Genomic DNA, 19,187 nt, shown 5'->3' with positions numbered 1-19,187 from the left:
TCTATTCCAATAATTCACCACCAGAAGCAGTTCTAGGCGGCATAAACAGAAGCCTATTTACTGGCCCCAGCAGAATCCTATTTTAGCTTGTCGACTCTCATAAACACATACCGTCCCCTCTGCTGGGCACTTTCGTTGGCAGATTATTTTCTGTCCGACTTTCTTCTTCAGCTTTTTCCGTTTGCTCAGTTTTGGGTTCCTCTTTCCTCTCAAACGGTGGTGCTTCCTGAGGCTGATGGTCTGAAGGAGTACCTGGCCTAGCAGATGAGGATGAGGTTTGGGGTGTTTCCTCACTAGCATCTGTAACATGAAGTAATCTTAAATTATCAACTTCGGAAACTTCTGGTTTGACGAAAAAAAAGGTAAAAGACAAAAATGAGCCTTACCAACTCCTACTCTCTCAGTCTTATCTCCCTCTTTCTTATTTGTCTTTTCGGGTTCTTTGGCTTCTTCATTATGGCTACCCTCAGAGTCAGAGCACTCCTCCCCTTCCTCTACAGGCCGGAAGTCCATCTCCTGCTCTTCTGGAATAGGTTCTTTCTGCACTTTCTGTATCAAGAAAATAAAGCCAAAGATTAACAGCATATTTGGATTTGGTAGGTCAGTGCCTGTCATGACATTTAAAACAAATTTCTTACCTTTAGAGAGAGGAATGCTCCAGATGAGTCAAATGTGCCCATTTCTTCTTCAGCATCCTCTAAGCACCATTCAGGCAAGCTATCCCTATCATCATCTATGCTTCCACTGCCGGAGCGCACCCTTCGATAACCCCGTTCATCATCCCGATCTCGAAAATCAAACTCAAACCTTCGCCGTCGTTCCATGTGTTCCCGCCAGCCTGCAGAACGAGGGCCATCTGGGATGAGGAGGGGGACACAAACCTTAGAAAAGCTTTACAACAATATTTGAAAAAAAATTCATGGATAGGAAATAAAGGAGAAAACAACAACTGAGAGCAAATTCAAGTGACTCAACCTATTGAAGAGAAAATTAGGTAAATTAAATGAAGTTCAGAGCTCAGCATATATATACCATCACTAAGTGACAACAGCAGTTATCTTCATTAAGTACTGAGCTACACAACATACTCTAAAGCTTTCAAAGATAAATTTAAAACAAATCACTTTTAAAGGACACTTTACTCAAAATATATACTTGCAATAAGCTTTAGGTATCTGATTGAAATGTTGATTAGCCACTCACTTGGCTCTCCTAGCCCAGACTTGCAGCACTGAATATCTTTCCATACTAAAGTCCATGCCTTCCCTTTGGCACATCTTAAAGCATTTTCTTTCTTCTCATGAAAATATCATTCTTTATGGATAAAACCAGCTCCCTGTGTCAATTCATAATATCAAACCATATGCCTACTTGCTAGTGCCAAGATCCCATTTGTAATTCTGATTCCCAACAAGTCATAGAATTATAGCACTGACAAATGTCAAAGAGATTTTATATAGCCCTCTATCCTAATTTTATAGTTTAAGAAACAAAAATTCTGACAGAAGTAACTTGCATAATGGCAAAGCAGAACCAGAATCCAATTCTGCATCCTCTACTGCTTTTTCCACAATAACATGCTTACTCTCCTTCCCCTTTTCTCTCATCTCTTAACTCTCCCTAGGGAGTTTTTACTTCTGTATAATACCCCCGGGGACATTCCTAAATCCACCCTAGCATACTTTTTGTTACATCTATTCCAACAGAAAAAGACTGCCTAAGAATAAAAAATCCTAGTTAAGGTATTTTTTCCAAAAAAGAAAGGGAGACTCTTGTTAAAATCTGACAAACCTGAGTCTAAGAGAGTCCTAAAAAGAGAGGCAGGTTTTAACCTATTAGAATTTTCTATCTTTGACCGCTTTCTCTGTGGGAGATACATAAAAGAAATGAGGCCAAAGTTAAATGTTCTTATTATTGAGGCCCAATTTGCTAAAACCAGCAATCTAAAAATCAAACTGAAAACCAAAGCACAAAATATAAAAATGCCAAATACAGATAGCATCTTATAAGCCACTCACAAAAAGGTAAGAAGACACTCCCACCCTCCCCACCCTTATAAACAATAAAACACTATTTACTACCTTCAAAAGAAGTATTCATGATCAAACGCTGGATTCCACAGTATTCTGTCCACTACTATCCTTTCTAAACCGTCTGGAAGGGTACACCGTGACAGGAATCTATCCTCCTAGGCATCTGGCTCAGGTTTCCTCTTACTGAGTTTCCTAAGTTCAGCTCCCACGGTGGATGCTTAGCTATCCTCAATGCTCCCAATTCATCCAGCAGTGAGCCCTACCTTAATAAAACTATATCCCATAATTCGGTTGTTGTCTTACCAACTGTTAATAAAATTTTATTCATGACACTAAATGTAGCAGATAAGGCACATCTATAGCTTATTAAGACTGACCGCTCCTTTACAGACTTTATATCAGAACCAAAATTTGACACCTTTTTCATAAGATAAAATCAGTCAAAATCATTATATGTAAAATTTTAATCAAATTCTAACAAAAGATTAACTAAAATCTAAGAAATGTCAAGAGTAACTTATAACAACTGATATAATCAGACTCAATTTTTAATACGCTGGGTTGAAAAAGTAGTGATATTCTTTTTAAAAATGCATATTTACAGTGTTTTTTCAGCCCCATATTATCTTTATATCCCCCAAACTGTCTTTTAAAAATACATAGATAAAATATTTTGGAAAACTGTCAAGTTGATGACAAAACTGACATGAAAGTCAAATATTAGGAAGAAAGATTTAGGAAAGATTAAAAAAGACAATATATGTCCAAAATCTAAGCTGTTGGTGAGGACGGTCAGTGGCAGAATATGACACTCAAGTTTCACTTTAACTCCCTTTAATAGAATCAACATCAGACACTTGGGCTCAGAAACACTGTTCATCTTCCAAAACATTCACCTTGTTTGTTTTTGATCAGCTGGAATTTTTCTTCTCGCTCAGCCCAGATCCTGGCCATTCTTTCACTGAATGCTTGTTGGGAACATAGTCTGCAAACCCTTCTGCTTACAGGCAAGCTCAGCACAAAATGCCACGATGCCTTGAAGAGCACTGTAAAATTTGGTTGCCCAGGACTGAGAGACTGATGAGAACTGCCTAGATAACTGTGATGTCAACAATGCCCACTAACAACAGAAAACTCGCCCAAGAGGCAGCCATAAGGAGTTGGGGTAAAAGCACCATAACTCTATCCAAAGATTAACTTCACCATGTTTCTACCTACTCACAACTCCATAAAGCACTCTAAATGCCTGCTATAATGTTTACTCAGACCAAGACCTACTGGTTTTGCTCACAACTTGATTTTAAAAAATAAATGAAAACAGTTATTATAATTTCCTCTATTAAAGGTAAGTTTCCTTGGCATATGGTTGATAAAATAACATTATACACGCGAAATTCAGAAGAAATGTACACACACTTTGTATGCTTCCGTGCTGCATGACCCCACAATTCAAACGACAGTGGCATCTGATTATCATGAGGCACGGAATCAGCACTTTGGTAGGGGATGAACTTCGACACAAAGCACCAGTGTCCTCAATTACCAGCATATCTAATGTCAGAGAAGAACAGTCTGAACCATTTTTAAGAGTCAAACAGAAGAACTTACAAAACCACTAATCACTACTATTCTCCCTCCTTTTTCTAAAGTTAGAGGGACAAAAGAATGAACTTGTGATTATGTTTTTGACCTGGGTTTAAAGTTTATTCTTCAAATAAGCATAAATCACATTTTCAGGACAAAAAAAAACCTAAAAGAATAAATCCTTTCTTATGCAGGAAAAAAAAAAATTTTAGAGGGAGCATATATTCCTAAGTGAGCGTATAATTATATATTTATAAGTTTTAAAGCACGCTGGAAAAAACTCAAAGGCTTAGAGTTAGACAAAACCGAATGAAACCCTCTCTCATTTTTGCAGTTAAAGGCAACTGCATCCCATTAAAACACACTATTTGCCCCAGAAAAATAAAAGCGATTGTAATCAACTCAAGAAATGTGGGGAATTTTTTTTTTTTTGGTGAGGAAGATTAGCCCTGAGCTAACATCTGTTGCCAATCCTCTTCTTCTTCTTCTTCTTCTTCTTTTTTTTTTTTTGCTGAGGAAGATTGGCTCTGGGCTAACATCCCTGCCCATCCTCCCCTACTTTATATGGGATGCCACCACAGCATGGCTTGACAAGCAGCGTGTAGGTCCATGCCCAGGATCCAAACCTGTGAACCCTAGGCCACTGAAGTAGAGTGCACCAACTTAACTGCTATGCCACTGGGACGGCCTCAGAGATGTGGGGAATTTTTAGGTTGAAATTTTTTGTAGTAATAAGACTGAGTGTGATGACATAAATAATATGACTCTTCTTTTTTCTTTACCAGTTTACGTTTCCCGCTTAATCCCTAACAATTTCCACCACATCCTCACTCATTTCAGTCCCCGTGTGTTTTTACCCAACAGAACTCTTACCAGGACTGTGAGGTCGCCACCTCTCTCCATCCCTTCTTGATCCAGCTAGGCGCCAACCTCCTTCTTCATCTTCTCCATTTTGTTCCTCTCTGAAAATACGCCAATTTTCACTTTCTGAGCGTATAAATTCATGCTTTCTCCCCACTGATGTTGGTCCACCTTCCTCAAAATTTGGTCTCCCTGTAAAGAAAATAAGTAAACATGAGCCTCAGCTAGCGAGGATTTTGAAAACAGACTTGAGTGCTCAAATCAAACTTTCCTGCAAATGTGTCCATGTCAATGCTTGGACAGTATAAATAAAGTAACTGCAGATATATGCATATATTATTAGATGTTTCTTAAAGCTGAATGTTCATAGACTTGGCAATTATTTTTTAAACAAAAATAATATGTACATCAAAAAATAAAAAAGAGCATAGGGCCAGCCCCGTGGCGTAACGGTTAAGTGCGCACGCTCCACTGCTGGCGGCCTGGGTTCGGATCCCAGGCACGCACCGACACACTGCTTGTCAGGCCATGCTGTGGCGGCGTCCCATATAAAGTGGAGGAAGATGGGCATGGATGTTAGCCCAGGGCCAGTCTTCCTCAGCAAGAAGAGGAGGACTGGCATGGATGTCAGCTCAGGGCTGGTATTCCTCACACTCACACTCACACACACACACACTCTAAATAAATAAGTAAATAAATATTAAAAAAAAAAAAAAAAGAGCATAAAATGTAAAGTTAATCAAACTACCCCTACACAAGACCCCCAGCGTCTTACTCCCCCCAGAAGTAACTACCATTAATAGTTTTCTATAAAAGCCTTCCAAAAACTGTCCATGGCTATACTTATGCATGTATACCTACAGATCCCTCATTCAGACTCACGTAACACTTCCCTCAGAATGTTATACATATTGTTTTGTACCCTTTTTGTTTTCACTTAACAGTGTATCTTGGCAACCCTTCCTTACCAGCACATATTTCTTTTTTTGTCATACAATATTTTTAATTATATGATGTACCTTAATTTATTTAATCAACTTCTACTTGTGACTCTGCCCAAACAGGCTATCTGCAAATTTCAACCTCTCTTTTATTCCAAAACAAACTGTAAACTCAAAAGTAGAGACCGTGAGCTATAATTTTTCATTTACTCTAGCACCTAGTACATCACAGGTATACAACAAATTGCTTTTGAACAGAATTCAAACCTAAGCTATGTCCAACCTGATGCAACTCAAGAGTTATACTAACGGAAAAGAGAGCCTGGTATACCAAGTAAACTAAACTGGTACTTTCAAAGGACAAAATTCTAAATTATGCAAATTCTTTAGTCACCATCCCACATGTGCTAACATATATAATTCATAACAGATTATACAAAATCTCACATTAAAGTAGTTGAAAATCCAGAACATACAGTGATGTCGTCCTCAGTCTGTAACAATAAAAGTTACATATTCTCTCAGTGATAACCTCAATTCTTTTCATTAAATCATACTGAAATTGAAAAAAATGAGGAAATTCTAACATCTTTCTGGTCATCCTCTTATAATTCCATTTCACATGTATTAAGATTCAATATCTTCCTTGCCTAGATGGTTGTTGGGTTGTTAGCAGGTATTATTCTATTAAAGGATAAAATATCTTGGAATGAGCGGGATACAATCATTTGCTGCGCTAAATACTATCCTATCTGCTTTCTTATTATGGGAGGCAGTCTCTAAAATAACCCCCAACTCCCTGCCTTCTGGCCTTTGTGTAATCCCCTTGCCTTAGTGTGGGCTGGACTTATCAACAGGCTCCTAACAAACAATACAGCGCAAGTAATGAGACGTCACTTCTGACACTAAGTTACAAATGACGATGGCTTCCATCTTAGATGCTCTTTCTGAGGGAATTCAGCTGCCAGGTCATGAGGCAGCCCTGTAGAGAAGCCCACACCGCAAAGAAGTGAGGCTTGCCAACAGCCACATGAGTGAGGCTGGAAGCAGATCCAATTCCAGTTGAGCCTTGAGATGACTGCAGCCCTGGCAGACACTGTGATTGCAGCCTCAAGAGAGACCCAGGCCAGAACCACCTAGCTAAGCTGCTCCCTCCTGACCCATAGAAACTGAGATAATAAATGTTTACTGTTTTCAGCCACTAAGTTTTGGGGTAATTTGTTACACAGCCATAGATAATAAAAGCACTCATTTAACTAATTTAATCTTCATAACAATCCTTAGTAGTAGAAGTTATTCTTCCCATTTTATAGCCAAGAATATTGAGGCTCAAAAAGATAACTCAGGAGAATTGTCCAAAATCACACAGCACTATTTAAATGGCATAGAGAGAATTCAAATGCTATTCTTCTGACTCATTCAACAAATATGTATTGCACACTAAGTACCAAGTTTCATAGATTCAAGTATAGACATATTCCATGTCTGCCTTTGGGGTTAGAAGGGTTAGAAGACCTTCCAGGCTCTCTTGCTCAGAATAAAGGGGACAAACCACTTTACAAAGCACTACATCCATTATATGACTCGATGAAAAATGTAGCTATACTTAGAAAAGAGAAACAAACTTAAAACAAAGAAATCCCTAACGCGTAAAATTGATAAATGATGGGAAATGGCTTTTAACTCAAATAATCATTCAGGCACAAGCGATACGTGCCAGACACTGTGCAATGATTTAGGAATACGTGGTAATCCTACATGATGGAGGAGCTAGTCGAAACACTCATTTTCAACCATTTTTACACTCAGCCTTTGAAAAGGTAATGAACGTACCAAAGTAACCAAAATAGCACTAAAGGCAAAATGCGTAACTCATCCAAAACTGGTCATTATAACTTTTTCTAACAGATGATAAACTGCAAAAAATAAAAGTTATTAAAAATAAAAATACTAGTAATCTCTCAATCTTAGAAATAGAATTCTATTTATCTGTGCTTAGCTTTTGTGTAAATTTATATTTTTATGTAGTTGCAATCAGTACATCTACTATTTTGTAACCTACTTTTCATCTATAATAGCAAATACTTCTCTGTGATTATACATCTTCCTATTAATACTAAAGGGTATTTACCAAGTATACTTGACTTCTTTGGCATAATTAGATTATTCCCCACTGGACAGGGACTTTATAATTAATTTTTTGAAAACTACAGATAATGAAGCAAGAAATATCTGTTTGCATATGTGTTTTGCTTTTTTGAACTATTTTTTCTGAAAAAAACTTCAAAAAGTGAATTACTAGGTCAAGTGACAGACTTCATACATTGACATACCTTTCCCCTGCTCAAAGGAAAGGGTCAAACCACCATACCATTTTACCTTATCAACACTAAGTGCTGTTATCCTTTTAAAACTTTTACTACTCTAACAGTTGTAAAATAGTATACTAACTTTGATATGAATTTTTCATATCAAAGACTTTCCATGCTGTTTACTGACTTTATTTCCTTTATGTTAATTGTTTGCATTTTTTCCTAAACTAACAGCTTCTTAACCTTTCTAAGTGTCAAGTCCTACATATACTTTTCATATTAGTACCTAGGAATAAGAAAAAGATAAAGAGCAGGATAGAGTAAAAATAGGGAAACCACAGGAAGAAAAAAATCTGGCTTTTCTACTTACTGAAAACCATCTTGTAGTTCTCAACCTGTTGGAAAACCCATACCTTATAAAGTTTGTATGATTACTTATGCCATTCCTTGTTCCAAAAAAGATTTGAAATGGAAATTTTAAGGATAAAGACGAGCACAGTACCAAAGAAAGAATGAAGGTCTTGGAGTCATCAGACCTGATTTTAAATTCTGGCTCCAATTCTGATCTATACACCTTGACTAAAGAAGATCCAATTCCTAATCTTTGTGCGTGCACGTGTACGTGGTGAAGTGAAGCCATGTGAATTTACATGAACACTAGCCCGTTCTAGTTCAAAAATTCTATAACAAAGGAATTCAGATTTTGTTATCGAGTGCTTGTTTCCATAAAATAATTCCTGGGGCCTGCCGGGTGGCGCAAGTGGTTAAGCGCATGCGCTCCACTGCAGCGGCCCGGGGTTCGCCGGTTTGGATCCCAGGTGCTCACTGACGTACTGCTTGGGCAAGCCATGCTGTGGCGGCGTTCCATATAAAGTGGAGGAAGATGGGCACGGATGTTAGCCTAAGGCCAGTCTTCCTCAGCAAAAAAAGAGGAGGATTGGCAGATGTTAGCACAGGGCTGATCTCCTCACAAAAAAAAAAAAAAAAAAAATCCTAAAAACTGCAATATACTTTTTGATATATCAAATACTGCATAATGAATAACTGTAACAGAAAGATCTAGGTGACAACTTCTCTAGTAAACCAAGGAAAACCAAAATAATATAATTCTGACATGCCAAACATCTCCCACATGTAAGCACAAGGGAAGTGGAGTTCTGCCTTCAGGGGTCACTGTCATTTTCATAACAGAAGGGTGAAAAAGATTCAACAACTTTTAAATGGACTTCACTCATCTTCTCCCTCTACCTTTAAGAAAACTTATTATTGAAGTATATAACATTCTTACCAAAAAGTACACAAACCACAAATGTACAATTCAAAGAGTTTTCATAAAGCAAATATATCATACAACTTAAAAAAAGAAAAAGAATATTTGGAGCTCTCAAAAGTCTTCATGTCCTCCCAATCAGCCCTTCTCCAAAGGTAAGCATTATCCTGACTTTAACCTCAAAGATTAGTTTTGCCTGCTTTTGAACTTTTTTGTGCGTGTGAGGAAGATTAGCCCTGAGCTAACATCCATTGCCAATCCTCCTCTTTTTGCTGAGAAAGATTGGCCCTGGGCTAACATCCATGCCCATTTTCCTCTACTTTATATGGGACGCCGCCACAGCATGGCTTGACAAGCGGTGAGTCGGTCCACACCCAGGAGCCGCACCTGTGAACCCCAGGCCACCAAAGCAGAGCATGTGAACTTAACTGCTACGCCACTGGGCCGGCCCCTTGAACTTTTTACTATAAATGGAAAATTCATTTATGTCTGGCTTCTTTCACTGAACATTATGGGAATTCATCCACGTTGTTACAGAAAACAGTCGCTTCTTCTTGTGCACTGCTGTACAGATTCTCACTATATGAACAGACCACAATGTATTACTCTATTCTACTGCTGACTTAGGTTATTTCTAGTTTTTGCTGTTACAAATTGTGCTCCTATGAAGACCCTGGGATATGAAACTTGGTGAGCATACGTATGAATTTCTGTTGGTGTTTACGTGGCAGCGTAATTTCTGGGTCATAAGGTATATTCAACTTTCCAAGTACTACCAAATATTTCCCCAGAGAAATAGTACTACTATACCATTTTCTGCTCGATGGAATTACTCAAACATTAAAATGAATGCCTCCTCTATGGACAAACACAATTAAAGACACAGGATTAAAAATAAATAGACTTAGGGCCGGCCCCACGGCTTAGCGGTTAAGTGCGTGCCCTCCACTGCTGGCGGCCCGGGTTCGGATCCTGGGTTCGCACCGACGCACCGCTTCTCCGGCCATGCTGAGACCGCGTCCCACATACATCAATTAGAAGAATGTGCAACTATGACATACAACTATCTACTGGGGCTTTGGGGGAAAAAAATAAATAAATTAAATAAATAAATAAATAAATAAATAAATAAATAAATAGACTTAGACTTAGCACCTACCCTCCAGGTCCACAGTCCAGGACACACAAGTGAACTAATAACTTAATACATTTCAGCTGACAAAATGTATCCATATAACTCATCTGATCCTCATAACAACCACAAGAGTTAAGTCAAACATTATCAACTCCATTTGTTCCTGTGAGGAAAGAAATACCTGTAGGCGGGTTTCCCCAAGGTCACATAGCTGAGTAGTGACCAAATCAGGAACAGAACCTAGGTATTCCAACTCCTAATCCAGGGCTTACTCACAAATTAAAGAAACCAGAAGCAGCCAGAAATTCTAGAAGAACCAAAGTAGGAAGATGAAGAGCTTGTATCTAAGTCTAATGACCTCTAAAAGGGCAACAAACATACCATGTGTGAAACATCTTGGGGACAGAGACTGTCAACATCTCTAAAAGGGGGAAGACGGAACTAAATTTGTTAATCTTCCAGCAGAAATGATGTCAAAATATACACCCCTAAAAAAAAACTGTTAAGACCAACTTCCTCAATATAAAAATTTTACTCCGGAAACTATTTTGAGGGGAAAAAAAACGACTTCAAGCACCATCTAATAAAATATATATTTCCAATTACTAACATGACTAAAAATTACATTGTATGCAAAACTGCTGTAAACATTAAAATAAATCCTTTATAATCTAAATGATAAAGTAGATTTGTATTTGTGTAAACTTGGGTGAGGGGGTGAGGGTGTCAAAGAGAATTTCATCTGTATAATTTGAGTTAAAAATATATATTTGTGTGTTACTGATAAAATTTAAAATAAATGATAAATATTAAAGTCGTTTATGGGCAACTTAAAGATAACATCTCAAGTTCCTTTTATGTCTAAAAATTCTAGGACTCCACAGTGAACAGGGCTAAAATGAGTGAGGGACACTCACATGGCCTTTCTCAGCATTTAAAATCGAAGTCTTTCTCTTTCTATAACATCAGCACCATGAGAAAGCTGAGTAACCAAATATTTTAGTTGACTTTTTTTAAATCTTAGATTAATTCATAAACAAGGTATTTAAAATAAAATGTAATTGAATAACTTACAAATTAATGCCAGAACCAAAGATTCCTAACCTAGAGTCAATGAATGAGCTTGGGGGCTATGAATTCTTGAACTGGCAGTACATATTATGCTGGCATGCTTTTTTCTTTTTTCAGGAAAAAGGGTCTAAGGTTTTTGTCAGAGTCTTAAAGGGGTCTATGACCTCCAAAAGGTAAAGAAACACAAACTTAAAATGTATTTTTTTACATATAGGAAAAAACATAGCACTGAACTCTATATATACACTATCTGTGGTTTTGGGCATCCCTGGGGGTCCTGGAACATATCCCCCGCAGATAAGGGGACTACTATATACTCATTTGAATAATCTCATGTAAAATGCTGGATGCATGTTTAGTACATAAGTAGAATTATGTTATTAGACCTTATTTGGTTGGTTTTGCACACCACCCTACTGATGCTTCCTTGGTGACAGACACCTAGGTTGGTTCCCTACTGACCCAGATAATACTATAAAGAACCTGAAAAGGAAGACTTCCTTTCTCAGGCAATTATAGTATCCTTATGGAGGGGCCTAGCTTTTCTCACTATTTCTCCTGAAGACAGCTTAGTTCCAAACTTCAGTCTCTTGAGCGTCACTGTTGCTTAAGGACCTCATGTGCACACACTTAGAAGGGTAAGAGCTACTTACCCAAAAAAAAAAAAAGTATTTTTTTCTAATCAATATAGCAAACACGACTGTTTTGTGAGCAACCTATACTATCTGTATAATACGTGTTCTTACATCAACAGTAACTCAAGATGTATGAAAAGTGCTAAAATATATATATGTACTACATATATAAATATTTTCCCCAATGGCAGTAAATACTTGGTTGTTTTGGCCTTAATGTATTAAGTCTGAATATGATTCTTCTAAAAATAAAATTAAATTAAAATGCAGTGTTGGTTTTAGTCTGATCTAATTCAGTGGACTTCCTAAGGAGAAAGAGCAGTAAAACGGCACCTGTGTGCATGTTTGACACACAGCCAAAAATGGTGTTTATGGAAAACTTCAGATGGACCAAAGAGGCACTCAGCCAAGAAAATCTACAGCTGTGAGACTTGGAACTTACAAGTGTCCAAACTCCAAAAGCAAAAGTGGAATTATGGGACAGACTTTGAAGCTTGTTTATGTGCAAATTTTTCCAGTGAGTAACTTTGTAGTACTCTATTCAGATACATATTCTCTGATCAACACTAAAAATATTTTCTAATACCAGAGAAAACAGTGAAAGGGAATCCCATTCAGGTGTTGATATTTACTTTTTTTTTTTAATTACTTGTAAACAAAACTCAGGGTGGTTAGGTTATAGTTTAATTCTACATCCAGAGATTTGCAACTTTTCTCCCATCTTAACCCCCGAAGGGTAACAATACTCCACTGGCTAACATGCATCCTGAAAACTAGCAGTTCATGGCTGGAAGTGAAAGACTGGAGGGGCTGCAGCATATCAGAATCTCTTTGAGAAAGCACCTCATGTGGTTTGAATATGCCCCATATCCCTCACAAGCCTCATGCCCAGTCGTCTGCTGGTACACACCCAGGCGCTGCCTGAAATCTCTGGGGAAGACAATCAGTAGGTGGGCTTGAATGCAGAAGTGGAAAGAGACTCAGCACCTTCTAAAGAAAGCTAAGCACACAACGTAAGAAAGAACACTGGACACCAGAGCTAAAGGTTTGAAGTTGGGAGATTTTCTATGTACACAGGCAGGACACTGCACTCCAACTAAAGGTTTTGTTGTTTTCAAGTACAATGGGTACAACTATGGATTATATACTGGATTACTTCAGCCAGAAAGAAAATCAAACACCTTTAGGGACAGAAAGTTGAATTTAATAAAGAATAATATACCTGGTTTTTGTACCTTGCTTAATCATTGTAAGTTTTCATAAAAAATAAATCAATAAATGAACAGATATCTACTATTTATGTTCAATCATAGAAGAGAAGTTGTAGAGCCATCTCCAAATGAAATCACTAATTCTGTTTAGATGGGAGGGCCCACGTGTTTTAGGGCGAAGCTGGTATATCATCTATGCCAATATGAGTTTCATCTCAGCTAACTTGGCAACCTCAACCAGAAATGAACTGAACTGCACAGACTATTATAATGAGAGTGCCATGCTCCTGAGTGGGCACTCCGGAGCTGGCCTAAAGTATCCATACAGTTAGTAATTAGGAGTTAGCGATTAGGAATCACTGTCTAATAGACCTTGGCACACTTTCAAATGGCAGAAATCCAGAAACCAGAACTCCTTCACTTGAGACATTTCTTTGTTGACGATCATTTTGCCAAATTGTTTTTGCCTCAATATATTCTGAAACAGAGGATACTACGGAAAGAGCTTCTAAGTTTGGTAAAATCCTTCACTATCTTGCTTACTATAATGTCTATTCAAGACACATGGCAGATATTCCAGAACTTCTGCTTTCTGAAAGGCAGTGTTACACTATATTTACTCTGACTTTTTTCCCCCCAATCAGTTAACTAGCTACTGATATAAAGTATAATTTCTACCAGTACATGCAGGGAACAAGCATCACATACAAGTTCCTCTTTTATGCTTTTACCTTCTCTAGCTATGAAGGTCAAAGTTTCCAATGCTGTGTCTGAACTTGTATTGAAATGTTTGGCACTAATAAAACAAAGAAGGAATTAATATTTTTTTTAATTGGGGGGAGGAAAAGGAATCTACAAAGGCAGATTTCATTTTCTAAGTAGCATTATACTGGTCTACATTAATAATTTTCCCAGCAGGCCTTACAAGATTTTACTCTGAACAATCACAGCCTTTGTTTCTCCGATCCTCTTACATGTGACATTTCATCAAAGTTTTAAAATCAGCAGCTAACGGAGATGGAGAAAAGCACTGCTCAGTAAGGCATTATACAAAGCCATCCCACAGCTCATTTCGAAGTTGCTACAAGCTGGATCACAGGTGTTTTCCAGCTAATCATTATTTAGATGTTAAGTTAAATTTTCTGTACCCTGAACCCTACGTTTTACTGCATGTCATCATACTTCTCCTCAGGGAAACTTCCCCTAAACATTACTAAAGCATATCTTGAGAAAATTCTTCAGTTCTTTCACACAGGTGTGTTTTTTAAAGATAAGTACAAGGTACCAAACAGTTGGTTTATTCTCATTCAAGGGCTCTGTACATAGTTTAAAAAAAAAGTCTGCCTCCTTGCCCCCACTAAAAAAAGATTTCAGGTAACTAAATTACCTATATTACTAGTTCTAGAATTAGTGGTAGTCATTCTGATGAGACGGGATATGAAAAGATAACTAGTAAAATTAATTCATTGATTCATACCTAAAACTCCTTATCCAAGGAAATCTTCCCCAAAGAAATGGAGGAAAAAAAGACCAGTAAAGGAAATATCTCACACTTCAGCATGCTATATAAGGAAAGACGGCTGAAAGGAAATCTTGCAGGGAATTTTATCCCTTTGAACTTGTAAATAAACTCTTAAGTAAGATTATGAAAACTTACTAAAGACTGGTCCTGATTAGAGGGAAAAAATGCACCCCTTCTCCAAGTCAGTTCTAGAGGCTTTCTCCAGAGTTGTTAAGGTTTGTGTTGGGTAAAGAAAGACCTCCTAACAAACCAGCATTCTTTTCCACATGATCAGAGCTAATTGGCCCCCCTGCAGACTAAGTGACCAATCACATCAGCTTCAGCTGAAACCAGCCCCCACGACATTATAAACAGAGGAATGTGAACGGTAAACCCAGTCCAAGAAGAGAACCTACAAACTAAACTTGTAGACTAAAATTACCTCATCAAAAAGACAGACTCCAAAAGTTTTCTCAAGACCTACCTGTGCATACAGGCTGACCCAGCAAAAGAACTGGTGAGTACATGAAATAATATTCATTCTTACTCCTTTCCTTGAGGGGAACAGAGAAAGAAATTGATTGGCATATAGGGACAGAGCTAAATACTGCCAATAGTGTTTTAAAACAAAGACATTACTTATAGGGTCATACATTAAGGCTCTTTACTTTTTTTCCTTAAATTTTAGAAATGGAATAATAGCCCTACTGAAAGCATTACTGAAAATTTTATTTTATTAAATATATACTAATTCTCCATTATAATATGGAAATGAGCAGAAGACAAAGTCCCCAGAAAAAAATTCAGTGGTTTTTAAAAAAATACACCTTTTTCTTTTGGAAGGGATTAAAGAAACCCAAAATGAGCATTCAAAAAGAAATGACCCAAAAAAAAAAAAAAAAATCACTTTGTTTTTATTTTTTTAATCCATGAAAAAACAGATGAGTATCCTAATTTTAAATTCTTTTTAAGCATGGAATTATTACTGAAATTAGATGCTTCTGCAAACAAGAAATTAAAATATAAAAGAATTTCTGAGCTTATATAATAGAATTAGAATGCACATTGCTTGCCCTAATTTATGGAGGGCAGGAACCATGATTATAAGACTCTCTACAGCCTTTAAAGTGTTTTCACCAGACGTGAAGAAACACATTGTAATACTGTAATCATTTAATATTTGTAGTTATAGTCTATACCTTAACTGTTTAATATGAACTACACTACTACATTACAACATGGTAACAAAAGACATAAAAAATTAAGTGCTACAACCTAATGAGTCTAATGAATCCATTATTTTGACGTCAAATGAAGAAGCCAAACTATCATTTTTATAAAGTACTATTTTTCCACCAAACAGTTTATAAACGGGCAAATATTTTACAGCCCACACACAGAGATACAAGCAAACCTTCCCAAGCTTTGATTCTACTTTCTATTGGGATCACTTGATGCGAATCATATAAATATAAACTAAGTCAAATACATTCAAAAAGTACTTGTGTGCCTGTGAAGATATGAAAATTACTTGGAAATATAATAGTATAAACATAACACCTGTCTATCAGACACTTTTAAATTTGATGGAAAGAAAATCCATATATATCAGGCAACAACAATATAATTTTTTAAAATACCATACAAGCAGATGTAAAATCATACAGAAAAAAAAAAATCATGCAGGAAATCTCTGTCAGCTCAGGGACATGGTAATAAGCTTACAAACACGCAGGGTTTTTAGGGATCATGTTATTTAATTCCCTTTTTTCTTTCTTTTTTTAATATAAGGAAGCCTGGCCAAGGAGATTCGGTGGCTTGCCCAAATTGACACAGCTATGTAACCAACAGAGCCAGAGCCTGGTGGGCTAGATTACCCACCTTGTCTTCATTATACTAAAGAATGGACTTATTCAGGGTAACCAGTTAAGTGGGGATCAAAATCTTACTTCTCTCAACTACTTCACTTTCCAACACAATCTAAACAAGATCCAGCAAGGTTTTATATATAAAAAAAGATACTGGGGGGGGGCCCCGTGGCCTAGTGGTTAAGTTCGGCATGCTCTGCTTCGGCGGCCTGGGTTCAGTTCCTGGTGCAAACCTTCACCACTCGTCAGCGGCCATGCTGTGGTGGCAACCCACATACAAAACAGAGGAAGAATGGCACAGATGTCAGCTCAGGACGAATCTTCCTCAAGCCAAAAGAGGAAGATTAGCAACAGATGTTAGCTCAGGGCAACTCTTCCTCAGCAAAAAAAAAAAAAAAAGATACTGCTTCACTATTTCACTATTCTGATGTTAGTTAGCCTTTTGACCTCCCTGTTCACAGGTTTTTCCATGTGTTTAGTTATTTAGTTACAAGAGAAAAAGGATTAAATTGTAAAAGTCTGGAGCAAGAGTGCTACAAAAGCTATAGGTTAACAAGCAACAATCCTGAAAAGGCCTAAATGAGAATAATTAATTTTATTGGCCGTAGTAGTATAGAAAGGCTATCTCCCCAGATGATGAATTTTAGAACTTAATAAAGTAGGCTGAAAATCAAGAAGAATCATGGAGCTTTTTTACCCCCAAATTACTGTGAAACAATAAGTAATCAGTGGTTCCACAAATGGAACAAGAGCTAGTGTACAGGTCCATGATGGGCATTTTCACACAGGCAGGAAGCAAGAACAATGAAGGACAATGCAGAACCACGCAGTGGTTCACAACCTTTGTGAAGGCAGCCAACTATCCTTTACTGTTATATCCTTCTTCTTCTTCAAGCGTCAAAATGTCTTTTCTGTTATAAAATTATGACGGTAGTATTATATTTTTTAAATTATTTTCTCACCTGGCAAAACACAAATTTGGCAACACTATGTAAGAATTCCCCTCTCCATGTTTTGTTTTAATTCTACTGGTCTATGGAATCCAAGACTAGACTGTGTAATAATTCTGACTGTACTAATCTTCAAATCTTGCAAGATGTCCTCTTTAACTGAAAACATATTTCTTGCCTACAAATCAAAGGTCTGAACCTAAGCATTCCTGAAGAACAAATATTCTGTGGTGGCTCTTGAACAAAACTAGTCAAATGGAACATAAAACTAGTCAAATGGAACACTGTGTTATGCATGAAAGCCTACCAGGGTCAAAATGTCTATTTTTGAGGCAATACAGCACTAACTATGGACTCTGGACTTGGTAGAGGATTCACCACCAATTACTACCTTTGTGATCTTAGGAAACTCACCGTGCCTCAGTTTTACTATCTGTAAAATAGGAATAATAATGGTACTTATTACTGTGAAAGTTAAGGAACATTATCAATAACAATAAAGCAACTAATACTCACTGAGAGGTTACTTTGTGCCAGGCATTGCCTATTGGCCTCACAGGAGTTAATACATGTGAAGTGTTTGGTACGATTCCTAGCACATAATAAACAATATATATTAGCTAATATTATTAATCATTACTGTTGTAAGAACCATGTATAAAATTAACAATGGTTTAAAACAGATACTTGAGACAGTTATGGGGACAGGAAGGGCATCTACTAAAGGTGCTAGAAATCTGGCTGCCAAAAACTATTTTGTGAATGCAATACCAATCATCTTGGGAAAGATTTTTATTTCACCAAACTCTCTAAATAGACACCTTCTTGTAGTAAAAAATTAACCAGCTGTGAAGTCAGCCAGACTTGGAAAATAATCCAAGGCCCCCATCTGCCTTGTGTAGGTTTCTTTTATCTGTCTGATCCTTGGTGACCTCATCTGAAAAATAGGATAATAATGTCTATCTCACTGAGATACCAAAGAATTAGAGATAATGCAATACGAAAGTACCTAGCACACTGCCTATGAATATTTTGTTGTTGTTGTTGTTATGATTTCCAAAAGGGCAGAGATCAGGTCTCCTAAAACATTTAAAGAATCTAGCAAAATGAGTCATTAAATAGCTGTTATCAAGAAAAAAAAATACACTAAATAAAATCATAATGACAACTTGTTAGGACAACAAATTATAAAACATTAATGTCCTAAGATTTTTTTAAGTTCATAATATGAAACCAAAATGGCCATCTAATCTAAATAAATTTAACAATCATCCCAGTGTTCCATCAGCAACTCAAATCTAAAGAAAATACAAGAGAATGCCTCTAATATCACCAATATATGCTAAATTAGCCTCAGGACAAAAGGAAAAGTATATACCCAGCCAGCCAATGTCCAATTCCAACAACACAGGAACGCAGTCTCCAAAGCCCAAAGTCCCTATACATAGGAAGGATCCAGCAAACCCAAGCAATAACCTAGCTCCACATGCCTCTAGTCCCCTTCTTAAGCGTCACCGTCATTCAAAAGGTAGGCAGGGGATATGCAATACTCCCAAAGGCATCTACTTCTGAAGGAAGAAGCAAAGAAAGAGTCAAATATAAACTCCTAGTACTGGATTGTGGCAAAGAAGAGAGGAGCACTCAGGGAAGCGATGTTGCATTCCCCATTCTGTTCCTAGTGGCCTCTACACACCTCTGTCATAAGCCAAGGATGGTCACATGGAAAGCACACACTAGATTCTACTCACCACACAGAGAAAAGCATAACCACTGATGAAAATGGTTTATAGCTAAAAGCTAACTATATTATCTTTT

At 37.2% G+C, this 19,187-nt stretch overlaps 1 protein-coding gene across 5 annotated transcripts in view; it reads right to left on the bottom strand.

Annotated features, from left to right (window-relative positions):
* Window positions 1-19,187, bottom strand: part of GIGYF2 (GRB10 interacting GYF protein 2) — a 144,508-nt gene that overhangs the window by 54,398 nt on the left and 70,923 nt on the right. For 4 of the 5 annotated variants that reach the window (XM_058533220.1, XM_058533225.1, XM_058533221.1 and 1 more), the window contains 4 exons: window positions 4,491-4,670; window positions 639-856; window positions 387-549; window positions 112-300 (listed from right to left, as the gene is read on the bottom strand). In XM_058533220.1, coding sequence (XP_058389203.1) covers window positions 112-300; window positions 387-549; window positions 639-856; window positions 4,491-4,670 — 750 coding nt within the window. The remainder of the gene's footprint in view (window positions 1-111; window positions 301-386; window positions 550-638; window positions 857-4,490; window positions 4,671-19,187) is intronic. The other variant, XM_058533223.1, reaches the window with a different exon arrangement.

Source organism: Diceros bicornis, chromosome 37 (assembly GCF_020826845.1).
Source record: "Diceros bicornis minor isolate mBicDic1 chromosome 37, mDicBic1.mat.cur, whole genome shotgun sequence".
In the NCBI taxonomy this organism is placed as follows: Eukaryota; Metazoa; Chordata; class Mammalia; order Perissodactyla; family Rhinocerotidae; genus Diceros; species Diceros bicornis.
This window is presented reverse-complemented; position numbering and strand designations above follow the sequence as displayed.